General features: G+C 46.3%; 1 protein-coding gene across 5 annotated transcripts in view; it reads right to left on the bottom strand.

Moving 5' to 3' along the window:
* The window catches only part of DNAH9 (dynein axonemal heavy chain 9), a 297242-nt gene that overhangs the window by 126324 nt on the left and 155937 nt on the right, over window positions 1–14981 (bottom strand). For 4 of the 5 annotated variants that reach the window (XM_088828905.1, XM_088828906.1, XM_055407299.2 and 1 more), the window contains exons 39-43: window positions 12676–12841; window positions 10635–10737; window positions 9183–9422; window positions 2141–2302; window positions 1105–1301 (exon numbers count right to left, since the gene is read on the bottom strand). In XM_088828905.1, coding sequence (XP_088685031.1) covers window positions 1105–1301; window positions 2141–2302; window positions 9183–9422; window positions 10635–10737; window positions 12676–12841 — 868 coding nt within the window. Of the gene's footprint in view, window positions 1–1104; window positions 1302–2140; window positions 2303–9182; window positions 9423–10634; window positions 10754–12675; window positions 12842–14981 lie in introns of those variants that run through there. The other variant, XM_088828908.1, reaches the window with a different exon arrangement.

Below are 14981 nucleotides of genomic sequence, written 5' to 3'. Positions count from 1 at the left end.
GGGATCAGTTAGGTTTCAGTAAGAATTCATCAGCGAGGAAGTTCAGGGAAGTGGAAGACCAAGCAGATTTTGCTGTCGGAGATCCTGGGCAGCAGGGGGCAGGGTGGAGAGACTGTAGAAGGCAGGAAGGGTGGTAAATGCAGCTCAGGTGTGAGTTCATACTGTCTGGGAGGTTTGGAGACCATTCTCCATGGTTCGCTTGATAGGGCGTGCTCACTCACTAAGTCATGTCTGACTCTTCGTGACCCCACGGACTGTAGCCCACCAGGCTCCTCTGTCCATGGGATTTCCCAGGCAAGGATACTGGAGTGGGTTGCATTTCCTTCTTCAGGGGATCTTCTCGACCCAGGGATGGAACCTGTGTCTCCTGCATTGGCAGGTGATTCTTTACCACTGAGCCACCTGGGAAGCCCATTTACTTGACAGGAGCAAGACTTAAAAGGACAGTTAATTTTTGAAACGTGTGCACTTAAAACTTTCAATCTCACTGGACTAGGGTGGGTTGGGAATACAGGTCCTCAGCCCTTCTGCTGCCTTATTTGATGACCTCCCATTCTCCCCTTGGAGAAGGTAATGGCAACCTACTCCAGTACTCTTGCCTAGAAAATCCCATGGACGGAGGAGCCTGGTAGGCTGCAGTCCATGGGGTCACGAAGAGTTGGACATGAATGAGCGATTTCACTTTCACTTTTCACTTTCATGCATTGGAGAAGGAAATGGCAACCCTGCAGTGTTCTTGCTTGGAGAATCCCAGGGATGGCAGAACCTGGTGGGCTGCCGTCTATGGGGTCGCACAGAGTCGGACACGACTGAAGTGACTTAGCAGCAGCAGCAGCAGCAGTATTCTCCCCTGGTGTCACTGTGGTCAGGACCAGGATTGTAAATGGCTACCATGTGAACAAATCCCGTTCCTCCAGAGTTTAACACGACACTGTCCCCCAAGGTCAGTGGCAGAAGCTGCTCTACCAGCTGCCATCTTGACCTTCATGGCAGAAGCAGTCGCTGCTTTCCCGATTTTATCAAGGCGTCCTCAAATGCCCCAGTGAGACCTGACACTGGGAAGGGGAGATAGCTGAAGAAAGGCGAGAAGAGAAGCACGCTTACACATGGCGCACGGCGTCCTCGAAGAGCACCAGGTCCATCACCATGTTGACTTCGTTGTGGTTCTCCAGGGCCTCCACCAGTGTCTGGGTCAGAAGTTCCCACGACTGGACAGGCATGTACTTGGGCTCCCCGATACCATGTGCAAAATGGCAATACACGTTCAGGCTTAGGTTCTGTTCCACAGTTTCTTCGAGGTCCTGGTGATGAGACACATGGGCAAGGACCCTCCTGACCAACTCTTGGGTCTGGTTCCACACAAAGTGGAGACAGACCTTATTATGTATAAGAAAATAAAATACCCAGTACAACAGCTGACTTAAAAGATAGGGAGTCTTTATCTCGTCACTACCAAGCTATCCTTGAAGTTTCAAAGGGACAGCTATTCTTTTTTAATCCAGAAAGGAATTGTTTACTTATCCAAACCCAAATATTTGAGATTTTGAGAGGTGGAGATAGTTATGAAAGTGAGTCCAAGAAAGGACAGGCTTTCTAATGCATCAGGAGGAGTTTATGCCAGCAAGAGCAATTGTTCCCACCTGCCACTCTTTCCTTCTAAGGTCCAGACTAGAGGAATCCCTTGGGAAGGGGGTGATCAGCATGCTGTTCAACAGCAGAGGCATAACCCAGGAAACAAATTTTAAATCACTGTTTAAATAAATCTTCAGTCTCTAGAGTTGTTCCAAATGTTCCAAACTTATTCCAAATTTCCAGCCAATAGCAGTTCCAAAGTGGCCGGCTCTGCCGAGACGAGACTGAATTTCCAAGGATGCTGGTGTGTCATCTGGGATGACCAATTTGAGGAAAGGACAAGGATATGGTCAGATGGTCTTCACAGACCTCACAATGCTGAGATTCTATGGTTAATTTGTATCTTCTTGCCCCAGAATTTTCCACTTTGTCACACTAAGCACAGACTTTCTTTCTTTATCTAAATATGATTTTATTCAATTTAAGGGCTAGATTTTTATCATTTGGGTGATCCTTGCATAATCACCATTCTTCAGATGTAAGCAGAAATTCACAGGGCAATACTCACATCAAAAATTTTCTTGACCATGTCTACCTGGATCTTATCAAAAAGATCAAGGTCCTTCTCTTCCACCATCTTATCCCGATAAACCCGATTTGATTCGTGCAGATAGAGATTTACTAGGTCCTGTGTGGACTTGACACATTCCACGGAGGAGAAGAGAATACCCTGTAAGGAGAATAAACAGCAACAAAAATAACATGAATAGCAACTTAAAACTTCAACAGTTACTGTTGATGCAAGCCAGTTATGCAACAGGCACTGAACTAGATGTTCTGCCAGACAAAGCTCATTTAACCACCGTGATGAACCTACAAAGTAATTTTTACAATAATCATTCAGCATAAGGTGAAGAGTGCGATTCAGAAAGAAAGAAAGTGTGCTCTATGGTATAGGGTAATAAGTGGCCTTAGTTCAAAACCACACAGCTTTGAAGCCAGGTCTGCCTGACATGAGATCCTGGAATTTCAACCACTATTTACCAAATCACCACAGAAATGGGTGAGGTGGCTTCTCTGCTGTATTTCAACTCTACAAGTGCCATTTTGAAAGCTAATCTGGGTGATGACTTAATTCAAATCAGAAGGACAACAGAGGACTGGAAGGAATACAGCTAACTTTTACAGGTCAGCAATCTAGTTATTCATCTCTAGTAAGTTCTCCTTCCTATATACCTCAGAGGTTATTCTAAATGTTTACTATTCTTTTCAAATTTCTGTCACTTCCCCATTACTATTAGACAATGCTCCAACCTTCTTTATGGAAAAATGGAGACCACTGAGATCGGAGCCTCTTGACAACTTCAAATCCTATAACTTAAAACTCACCGATGCCTTGTTTGCCCTCACTGATTTCTGTCTTGCCTTACAAGAAAAGGAGTCCTTTAATTGTACGTCATTACAGACAGAATGGGCTTCCCCAGTGGCTCAGATAGTAAAGAATCTGCCTGCAATGAGGGAGACTTGGGTTCGATCCCTGGGTTGGGAAGATTCCCCTGGAGAAGGGAAAGGCTACCCACTCCAGTATTCTTCCTGGAGAAATCCATGGACAGAGGAGCCTGGTGGACTACAGTCCATGGTGTCACAGAGTCAAGACACAACTGAGCAACTAACACTTTCGCTACAGACAGAATGATGCTCAGAGTCACGTGCATGGCATGAAGATCTGGTCCTAACAGGAGGTGAAAGGCTGACAATTAATGATCTAAGCAGCCATGTCAAGCAGATAGAAGAACAAGAACAAACTCACCCCGATCCTAGAGTAAGTAGGACGAAAGAGATTACAAAGAAAAGGGCAAATTTTAATAAATTTGTATATAAAAATGTATCAAATAGAGATAACCAATAAAGTCAACCACATAATATCGACATACTTCTCTTTTTCAGTTTCTTTTGAAAAGACTAGCACAATTAGCCCTACTCTCTAGCAGGTCTGATTGAAGATAAAAAGAGAAAAACAGAGAAGGTACACACAATCAATCGCCAGAACAAAAAAATAGAGCACATGTCAGATAAAACAGATACTTAAAAGATAACAACAGGATACTATAAACAATTTTATGCTAATAAATTAGAAGCTGATGACACTGACATCTGACCAGAACTGATGCGAAGAGAAGTAGAAAATGTGAATTGCCTGATATGTAGTTAAAAAATGGAATTTCTAGTGGAAAATCTTTCCCAAAAAAACTCCAGATGGTTTCATCATTAAATTCTTCTGACATTTAAGGAAGGAACAATACAGTGTCTTAAAAAATCTTCCTGAGAGTAGAAACAGAGGAAACAATTCCCAACGCATTTTATGAGGACTTCATAACCTTAGAACACTGGAAGAAAGAAAAATGATAGGAAAATCATATTTACACAGGTGCAAACATTAGAGAGAAAAAAATAGTGAATGGAATCCAGAAAATAAAGTAAGTTCACCATGTTAACAACTAAGCTGGGTTGATTACTCAAAAATAATCAACGTAATTTATCCCATTTCCAGAAAAAAAGGAGAAAAAAATACATACAGTGATTTCAACAGATACAGAAAAATCATTTAAGTTTCAACATATATTCATGATAAAAAAAACTCTTAGTAAACTATAAACTGAAGGAAATTTTCTTAAACTGGTAAAGAGCATCCATGAAAATCTATAGTGAGCATCACACTTAACAGCCAACTATTGTAAAGATTTTCCCTTAAAATTAGGAATGCTGTGAAAGGCCACTCTTACAGCATCTCTTCCTTGCAGTAGCAGGTAAGAAAAAGCAATGGGAAGATTTAAGGGTCAGAAAGAAAGAAACTGTTACTATGATTCATTTTTACCAATGGCATGATTATGTATACAGGTGCAAACACAATATTGAACAAAGGAACACAATCATATTTACCATAATTGGAGGGACTGATGCTAAAGCTGAAACTCCAATACTTTGGCCACCTCATGCGACGAATTAACTCACTGGAAAAGACTCTGATGCTGGGAAAGGTTGGGGGCGGGAGGAGAAGGAGACGACGGAGAATGAGATGGCTGGATGGCATCGCCGACTCTGTGGACATGAGTTTGAGTGTACTCTGGGAGTTGGTGATGGACAGGGAGGCCTGGCGTGCTGTGATTCATGGGGTCACGGAGAGTCGGACGCGACTGAGCGACTGAACTGAACTGAACTGAACTGACATAAAGTCCAAAATAGGCTGAAATAATGTACGGGGTTAGAAGTTCAGACAGTATTTTAGCTCTGAGAGGAGGAGAAAAGAGTGAGTGGAGGGCTTCCCTGGTGTCCCAGTGGTTAAGAATCCATCTGCCAAAGCAGGAGACGCAGGTCTGTCTCTGGTCTGGGAAGATCCCACATGTCATGGGTCAACTAAGGCGTTTTGCCACAACTACTGACCCCATGCTCAAGAGTGCAAGAGCCACAATTACTGAAGCCTGCACAGCTTGGAGCTCACGAACTGCAACAAGAGGAGCCGCCACAATGAGAAGTCACTGCACCACAACTAGAGAAAGCCTGCATGCAGCAACAAAGACCCAATGCAGCCAGGTAAACAGGCAAGTACAATTAAAGGAAAAGCTTCTTTTTTTTTTTCAAGAGTGAACAGAAGAAAGAAAAACGAGGGGTTTCAGGGATGCTGGGAACATTTTTGTTTTTTTTTTAAATGTATTTATTGGGAAAGCAGTTCTTGACTTGAGTTATGGTTACGTAGCTGTGATGACTTTGTGACAATTAACTGAGCTGTGTGTTCATGACTTTGGTGCTTTTCGACTTGGATGTGAGACTTTAAAAAAAGTTTATTTTAGAGAAAGAAAGAAATCTCATTAGGTCCCTTTGGCCCTTCCCACACATACATCTCAGCCCCTGTCTGCTTCCTGGATCTCCTGGGTACCAGCCCTGTGTGAGGTGTGGACGGTGGAGAAGGAGCCCTGCCACCAGTGCTGACTCTGGGAGTGAGGAGAGCCGTCAGCTGAAGTTTACAAGCCCCGTTACAGCCAGATGCTCAGGCTGACTGACAATTAAGGGCTGAGTCGATGAGAGCGTGTCAAGGGCAAACTTTGCACCAACTCAGACAGTTTTGTGTAGCACTGAGATGGGAATGCTTAATGATTTCTGCTCAGAGCATGATCAAGTTCTGTCCTGACGTCCGGATCCTGGACAGAGTGAGTGAAGCGCAGAGAAGGGTTGAATGATGGAAACTTGGATCAAGCTGGATGGAGGAAAACGGCGTGTTCTCCAGACAGCACTTGTCTCCTTGGGGGCATTCAACCCTCCTTACAGCTCTCCTGTCAGGCCTTTAGGCAAGCAGGCTGGGAAAGGTGCGGGAGGGGGTGGCTGTAGCCAAGCTGTGAGCTCAAAACTCTGTTCTGGAGGAGGGTGAGGGGCTGGGTGGATGGACGGAGGCAGGTTCCTCAGTGGGGGTGCCCTTCCCACATTTGGGGCTGGGAGCTGACAGCTGGCAGGCTGCAGAGGTCAGGCTGGGACACAGAGCCCAAGGGTTGCTACTCAGGCTGGCTGAGTCTGGAAAAGAAACAGACTTAGCCCCACACCATACCTCTCCTCCTAGTTCCTCCCTGACTAGGGAGGACCTAACACAGGCTGGACTGGGACCCTCCTTCCTCAGGATACCTTGGCAGCCTGAATCCCCACACAAGAGAGCTGAACCCCCCACTCATCTGGGGTACGAGGCTTCTGCTTGGCAGTTATGCGAACATACTTGAGCTACTGACTTGTCTGTGACACAGTTTTGTCATTTCCAAATTGGAAGTCATCAGTGTTGCACCTGAAATGGTTGTCTTGAGGATTAAATCATTAGCTAATAGATGCAGAGGGCATAGGACTGGCTCAATAAATGCCAGCTTTATTACAGACTGAAGTGGGACCTTTCACAAAGATCCTCTCTGATCTCAAAGTTCCCTCCCCGATCTCAAAGTTCCCTCCCCAATCTTGTGGCTTGGGTGATATCTACAAGGCCTGTTCCTGCCTACTTGTTATTTTACCAACACTGTGTGTACTTTTCCACCTCCCCAGCACTCACACTGTCATCTATGAGCTGGCAACTTCTCCCAGCCTCTGTTAAATTGGGATAATAATGTGTATCCCAAAGGACTGTCGTGAGTATGAACTTCAGGTCGCACAGGTGACAAGGTGCTGTCCAGGCAGGAGCCGGCTCAGTGCATCGTGTGAAGGAGACCTGCTGCTTCTTTCCCCTTTCATTGTGCTGCTATGAGCAATGGGGATTTGATCTAATGACTTAACTCCTTTTTGTTCATTTGGAAAATGCAGACGGTGACACCTGTGTCTCATCCCGCTTCAGGGAGATTTAAGAGATGGTTTGTGTGATTTCAAAAAAAAAGGAAAAAAAGGTGGCTTCCTTGGTAGTCCAGTGGTTAAGAATCCACCTACCAAAGCACAAGACACAAGTTCAATCCTTGGTCCAGAAAGAGCCCCCGTGCTGTGGGGCAACTAAGCCCGTGCGCTACAACTACTGAGCCTATGCTCAGCAACCAGAGAAGCCACTGCAATCAGAAGACCATGGACCATAAGAGAGAGTAGCCCCTGCTTGCCACCACGAGAGAAAGCCTGAGTGCAGCCATGAAGACCCAGAGCAGCCAATACTAAATACATAAATAAATTAAATTTTAAAAAGTCTTTCTCAATTAATACTTGATAAATGGGAGATGAGGGTGGAGATGCACAAACATTGCCTCTGTCCAGGTCTGAGGGCCACGGAGCTGAGTCTTCTTGTTGCCTTAACCGTCTTAGGCTATTTCATCAAAAGGATGGATGAGGACAGAATGGCATGGTGGAAGGGGGACCTGAAGACCTAGGTTCTAGTCCAGTTCCTTCCCTGGCTGGCTGTGTGCTCTTAGGCAAGTCGGTGTAAGCTCTGTGGACTGTTTCCTCACTTATAAGTTAATAAGTGAATGTTTGGAGGCACCTGACCCAGGAGCTCCATTCTGGGTCAGCTCACACGTGCTCTCAGAGACTTGGCCTGGCTGTGGGGCTCAGTGGTCCACCCTCTGGGTGAGCCTTTTGGGAACGCTGCTCTCAGATCACTGAACTAATGTTAGTGGGGTTCTGCTCCTTATGACCATGGAACCCACAAGTCCTATGGCCTCAGTGTCTGGACCTTTGCTAGTCTGAGGTTTCCCAGGGTCCTACCTGCACAGGTAGTGCCCTGAGTATTGCTGTTGCTCAGTCACTAAGTCACATCCATCTCTTTGGAACCTCATAGACTATAGACTGCCAGGCTCTCTTGTCCTCCACTGTCTCCTGGAGTTTGCTCAAATTCATGTCCACTGAGTTGGTGATGCTATCTAACCATCTCATACTCTGCCACCCACTTCTCCTTTTGCCTTCAGTCCTTTCTAGCATCAGGGTCTTTTCCAATGAGTTGGCTCGTCACCCTGGGTAATTATCAATGTGCTCCCCATGGAGGGTCAAGCCTTGCTCCCTGGTCAAGTTGACATTTCCTACAGGTGTGCCCTCTGATTGGTATAAAAGGCACTTTCCCTCAAAAATGGCTCAGAGCTGTCCTGGAAAGGGGTCCCTCTGAGAAGTAGTTTCTACAGATTCTCCTTCAGGATGGGAGGGTTATGGACCCATGATGTGAGGATGGGTTCCCTGAGCAAGGGGAAGAAGGGGCCGGGTTTGCTGCAATGCCCTCTGGAGGTTTTGATAGTGAGGGGCCAAGCAAGTGGAAGCACCAGGTAGACACAGGCCATCCCTAGTTAGAAGAGCATCACTATTCTGAAATGGTTTTGACCTGGGAAAGAACCCAGAGTTTTTGGGACTGAGGTACCCCAGGGGCTGGAGGATGGTGTCTTAGGAGTAGCACCACATGGCTTCTACGGGAAGTAGAGCTCTCCTGCATGGTCTGGGGGATGTTCTCTTGCATCTCAAGAAAGATGGGTGGACCAGCAGGGCCTGCAAAATATTTTTTATCTTTCTTCTGTGCCACTCTCTTTTCCTAGGCTAAAATCATTACATAACATTATCTTTGAAATGCTGAGCCATATTCAGCTTGAAGGAACCAACTCAAAAAATGCATCCGGCTTACTGAGAAGTAATTCAGTCGACTAACAGAACTCTATATTTTAAAAACTTTTGGCTGTGCTGGATGTCGGTCACTACAAGGGCTTTTTCTTCAGTGGCAGAGTAGCAGCTACTCTTTAGAAGAGGCACCTGGGCTTCTCACTGCGGTGGTTCCTCTCATTTTGGAGCACAGCCTGTACGGCACTCAGCCTTTAGTAGTTGTGGCTCCTGGGCTCAATACTTGTGGAGCATGGGCTCAGCTGCTCTGAGGCATGTGGGATCTTCCCAGACCAGGGATCGAATGCATGTCTCCTGCAATGGCAGGTGGATTCTTTATCACTGAGTCACCAGGGAAGCCCCAGAACTCTGTTCTGTTGAATAGACCCACACAGATCCCACGGCACTCTGTTTACTTACACGTTTATCACTCCATAAGAACCCTGCCTTTGTCGAAGAGTTTGGCCAAGGATGGAGGGAACAGGGTGGTCATTGTCAAGCCTCCAAAGGTGTCTCGGAGAGGACAGACTCACCTGGAAAATGTTGGCGAAGTCCCTAAGATTGAAGATGTAGTGGAATTTGATCGCTGTGGGAAGGAACGTGGTGGCGATTTTCTGGTGGAAGGTGAGGGCCAGATGGAGCAGCTGGGGGACGCTCTCGTGCAGCGCTGCAGGGAAGCTCCCCAGCCTGAGGTGCTGAGTCAGGATGGTGCTGTAGATGGAGGACAGGGCGTCTGCTCCCGGGAAGGAGAGGGTGAACACACTGAAGTGACGCTGCTCGGGAAAACAGAGCCACAGGGAGGAGGCCACGAGTTACCCTCCATGGTCACAGAACAGAAATCACTTCTTCTGGATTTGGATACGGTGGTCAAGAATTCTTAGAAGGGCTTTGAATTCTACGTTCTGGCCACACTTCTCACATTAAACCCAAACTTAGTTGAGCCTAGAATGAATGAAGGGCTTTGGGCCTCTGGTCAAAGATGTCAGCATGGCATGTGGCAGTGTGGCAGGAAGAGAAGGGAACCTGGACTCTGGGTCCAAATCTGATTGTGATGCTGAGAATGCACGTGACCTTGGGAGGGTCATTCACCTCTCTGAAGTTCTCTCATTCTGAAGGCCAAGTTGAATTAGACTAACCCTACGATTCCATCTGGCTCGAAAAGCTTCTTTAAGAGTGGTGCAAATGAACTTATTTACAAAACAGAAATAAGAGTCATAGATGTAGAAAACAAACTCATGGTTACCAAGGGGGGAACGGGAGGGAGGTATAAATTGGAAGATTGGGATTGACATACACACTCTCCAATATATAAAACAGATAATAAGAACCTACTGTATAGCACAGGGAAATCTACTCAATACTCTGTAATGACCTATTGCTAAGTCGCTTTAGTCATGTCCGACTCGGTGCGACCCCATAGACGGAAGCCCACCAGGCTCCCCCGTCCCTGGGACTCTCCAGGCAAGAACACTGGAGTGGGTCGCCATTTCCTTCTCCAATGCGTGAAAGTGAAAAGTGAAAGTGAGGTCACTCAGTCGTCTCTGACTGAGTGACCCCATGGACTGCATGCAGCCCACCAGGCTTGTCCGTCCATGGGATTTTCTAGGCGAGAGTACTGGAGTGGCTTGCCATTGCCTTCTCCAAAAGTAATGACCTATATGAGAACAGAATTTAAAAAGAGTGGATGTGTGTGTGTGTGTGTATACACATATAATTGATTCACTTTGCTGTACAGCAGAAACTAACACAACACTGCAAATCAACTATGCTCCAATGAAAGTTAATTATAAAAAAAAGAAAAGAAAAGCTTCAGGGGGTCTGGGTTGAGGTGTTTTTTTGTCTCCCTGGAGACGCAAGTCCACATCCTGTATGATTTACCATGTAAAGAGACTGGATGGGTGGAGACCCAATTATCCCACAGAGACCAGTAACATCTGGTCTGGAAGGTGATGTTTAGGACTCCAAGGTCACAGTTCCCCCCATACCTGAAGCCGGGGGTTGATGGTGAAGCTGCCCGCGGTGGGGTTCATACAGGACACATACTGGACATTCATGACCTCCTTCAGGGACAGTTTGTTTCGATCGTACCTGGAACGGTCAGAAGCTGCAGGTGAGAGATGAGTGAGGGCTCAGGCAGGGCAGCGTGTTGTGAGAGTGAGCTGGGATGTGCCCAGTCACTCATGTGTTTGAGAGGTTAAAAACAGACCAGACCCATTGGTAGAAATCGAGAAGATAAAAGAGCTGAGGACAAATTCCTAAGGGATACCATGTCTGTGGAAGTAGAACAGGAAGAAGAGATCACAAAGATGGTCAAAGATGTAGGAGGAAATCAAGGGTGTGTGGTACCCAGAAAGCCAGGATTTCCAGAAGGACAGAGCAGTCAACGACATCAAGTGTGTACGGAAAAGAAGAAAGATGGTGACCCAATGGGGTCTGCTGGACGTCACAATAAAGATACAGTTCTTTGAGTAAGAGCAGTAAAGTGGAGGAAACAGAAATCTAATCATTGTGGCTGGAGGAGTGAGTGGGAGATGAGGGATTGGAAACTGGGGAGAGAATCTGCTAACACAGAGGGAGACAGAGCAATAGTCAGAAAATGATATTTTTGAACACAGGTAGCTTAGTTGGTAAAGAATCCACCTGCAATGCAAGAGACTCTGGGTCTATTCCTGGGCCGGGCAGATCCTCTGGAGAAGGGATAGGCTACCCTCTCCAGTATTCTTGGGCTTCCCTAGTGGCTCAGCTGGTAAAGAATCCGCCTGCAGTGAGAGAGACCTGGGTTCGATCCCTGGGTTGGGAAGATCCCCTGGAGAAGGGAAAGGCTACCCACTCCAGTATTCTGTCCTGGAGAATTTCATGAACTGTACATAGTCCATGGGGCCACAAAGAGTCGGACACGACTGAGCGACTTTCACTATCACTAGGTAAATTCATGCAAGTTTAAATATTGACGGGAAGGAACTGATTGGGAGGGACTAACAGGTGAAGTGAGATTTCAGAGGCGGAAAGAGTGGACACAAAGATGCTGGTGGGTGGTTAAGCCTCAGGGAAGATGTGGTGGGGGGAGGCACAGGGAGGCAGGTAAGTTGTATAGACGTGGAAGCTAGAGACGGAGGTAGTGGGTGTGGTCATCAACGGAGGCTGGATGGCAAGCTTGGAGAGAGAGGAGAAGCATGAAGTGGGTATTTCTGGGAGGGGAAAGGTGACTATATGAAGGCAATGCAGTAGAATTTCCAGGAAGGTCTTACTGGATTCAGTGTGAGGTAGGATCGTAAGCCAGAGTTGCCTCAAATCGCTGACTTGTTTTTCTTTCTGATAAGTTTAGACCTTTTGCCATTAAAAATGATACAGTTGCAGGAGATAACAATGGAGCCTGTGAGATGCTCTGAGAGACAAAGGCGGACATAGAGAACAGACTTGTGGACACAGTTGGGGAAGGAGAGGGTGGGATGAATCGAGAGAGCAACACGGAAACACACACATTGCCGTGTATAAAACTGATAGCCAGTGGGAATCCGCTGTATGACACAGGGAGCTCAAATCAGATGCTCTGTGACAACCTAGAGGGGTACGATGGGGTGGGAGGTGGGAGGGAGGTTCAAGACGAAGGAGACATATGTATATCTGTGGCTGATTCATGCTGATGTATGGCAGAAACCAACACAATATGGTAAAGCAATTATCCTCCAATTAAAATGAAAATTTTAAAATATTAATTAACTGATTTAAGGCATATGTTAGGCATTCTCATCAAAGGCCCTGCTCAGTGCGACAGAACCACAGCAGGAGGTGCCCGGGGGGGTGGAGTGGTCCTGGTTAATCATGCTTTGGAAGCTTGAAGAAGGCAACTTTAGAGATGAGTGGTGAAGAAAGGATAGGCATTTTCCCGTAAATAAGAGCTCAGTCACTTCTCTGACCAGCGCCTTCTCTGGTGCCAGAGCTGAGCTCAGATCTGCAGCTCCAGCAGGACAAACCGGCCTCGGACCTGTCCCCCGCCCAGCCGAGTCCCTCCGTGTGCTCGCTTACCAGTGGCCATAGTCCAAGTGCTGCCTGATGACCGTGTGAGGTTGCACAGTCCCGTAGGCGTCCACCTCGGGCATGTTCATGTCGTCAATGAAATAGACGAGCTTCTTGTTGCCTGGGGGACCGTAGTTTCTGCCGGCTTTCTTTTCCAGAGGCTTCTCCAGGACAGCTGAGGAGAGAGCCAGTTAGTGAGGGAAGGAGGGTCAAAGCTCAGAGGCCGGTTCTAGAACAGAGCAGTGTCAAGGATGAGCCGCGGTGCAGCATGCACGCGAGAGCTGCTCCCAGGGGCAGGCGGATCCACGGGACCAGGGGGAGGCGGGTGATGACCAGGCAGGGGTGGCAACAGCAGTGCCCAGGCCTCGGCCATCTGACTGCATGGTGTTAGGTTTGCGCAGACATTTATGGTCTCACTGAAGCCTGAAAACAGTGCTGCAAGACTAGAACCATCACCCCTTTCACAGATGACGGAACTGAGACTCAGAAGAATGAATTAACTTGTCTAAGGTAGCGCCAGGGAACAGATCCAAATCAGTTAAACTTCAAAACCCATGTTCCTTCTACCACACTTGAGGTCCACGGTTTTCTTTGCAAACTAAAAACAGAAGTCCCAAGGCCTAGTACTCCACCCTCAAGGAAATTTGCAAACAGCCAGATTCTAGGTGGACTTCCCACGTGGCATCTGTGTGGCGTCCCCTGGAAGAGGGCATGCAGTTCACTCCAGTATTCTTGCCTGGGAAACCCCATGGACAGAGGAGCCTGGCGGGCTACAGTCCATACGGTCACAAAGAGTTGGACATGACTGAAGTGACTTAGCACACACACACACCTTCTCTACCTAGGACAGAGGAGGAGAGGAAGGATGTGGTTCCCCATCTCAGAACTGGAAGGAGGCCCCTTCCACCCCTGGACCGTAAAAGAGGAAATACTGGATATTTTGTCAACAGTGTTCTCAAAGTGTTCCCCTCCTGGGGTTTTCCCTGAGGGAGAGAAGAAACAACAGCCCCAGGGAATTTCCCAGTATCATGGATGCCCTGCCCCCCTGCCTTGGGGTAGCAGAGCATCTCAGTGCCTTTCTAGAAACTAAGTACAGACTCTCTCCTGGAGCTGCTTCTTCAATTATCCAGCCAGAGGAAAGGAATCAAAGAGTACATTTTCCCAGCCTGACAGAACTTGTTCAGAGCAAGTCTAAGTAACAGGGTATATATATATATATTTTTTTTTTTTCAATAAACCAATTAGATATTTATGAACTGCAAGAACCAATACTATTACAGCTAGAGGCTCTAAGAACTGTCTCATCCCTTTTCTTGAAAAACAAGTTTGTAAACAAGGAGGAAGTGTCAACAGACATATGAAGGTGACAGATAGAAAGACATGTTCCTTTAAGAAGCTTGAATATTCTAATTTTCTGGTCCTGAGTTAAATTAAATGTTCCAAATAGGAATTAAATTTAAATTTAATTAGCATGCAATTAACATATACTATCGACCAATTAATCACCCAACACCTTCCTACCCCCCTTAAGACATAACGACTATATAAGAGATCTGTCAAAATGAAATATAATTAATGGGCTGCCAAGGACACGCTTTTGTGAACAGTCCTTCTAATAGGAAATTCTCTCCTTAGGAAGACTTGTTTCTCCTCCTCCTGAAGCAATGATATTCAAATCAACTCCTGGAATTAAGCAGACCCTGTAATTTGGGTTGATTAAGCTTTTTATGCTACTTGAGGACTGTTGAGAAGAAAAGCATGTCAGTTAGCAAGAAGTGGGCTTGGAATACACCAGATTATCTCAAAAGGATGATTAAGAAAAGAGAGGCGTCCCTAGGAAAGGCACACACCCTTGATCTCTTCTTGGCTGACCTCTGCTCCAAGTCTTATCTAGAATGAAACAGTAGTCAATTCTGCTTCCAGGCAGAACTGGAAGAACAGAAGTGGGTTGATATAAGACATCTGCTCCTTGGAAAGAAAGCTATGACAAACCTAGACAGTGTATTCAAAAGCAGAAATATCACTTTGCTTACAAAGGTCAGTATAGTCGAAGTTAGGGTTTTTCCAGTATTGTATGGATGAGAGAGTTGGACCATAAAGAAGGCTGAGCGCTGAAGAATTGAGGCTTTTGAACTGTGATGCTGGAGAAGACTCTTGAGAGTCCTTAGGACTGCAAGGAGATCAAACCAGTCAATCCTAAAGGAAATCAATCCTGAATATTCATTGGAAGGACTGATGCTGAAGCTGAAGTTCAATCCTTTGGCCACCTGATGGAAAGAGCTGACTCATGGAAAAGACCCTGATGCTGGGAAAGA

Source organism: Moschus berezovskii, chromosome 20 (genome assembly GCF_049115385.1).
Source record: "Moschus berezovskii isolate FMDL1 chromosome 20, NW_MosBer_1.0, whole genome shotgun sequence".
NCBI lineage: Eukaryota > Metazoa > Chordata > Mammalia > Artiodactyla > Moschidae > Moschus > Moschus berezovskii.
Note: the sequence above shows the minus strand (reverse complement) of the source record. Positions and strands in the feature narration are given on the sequence as shown.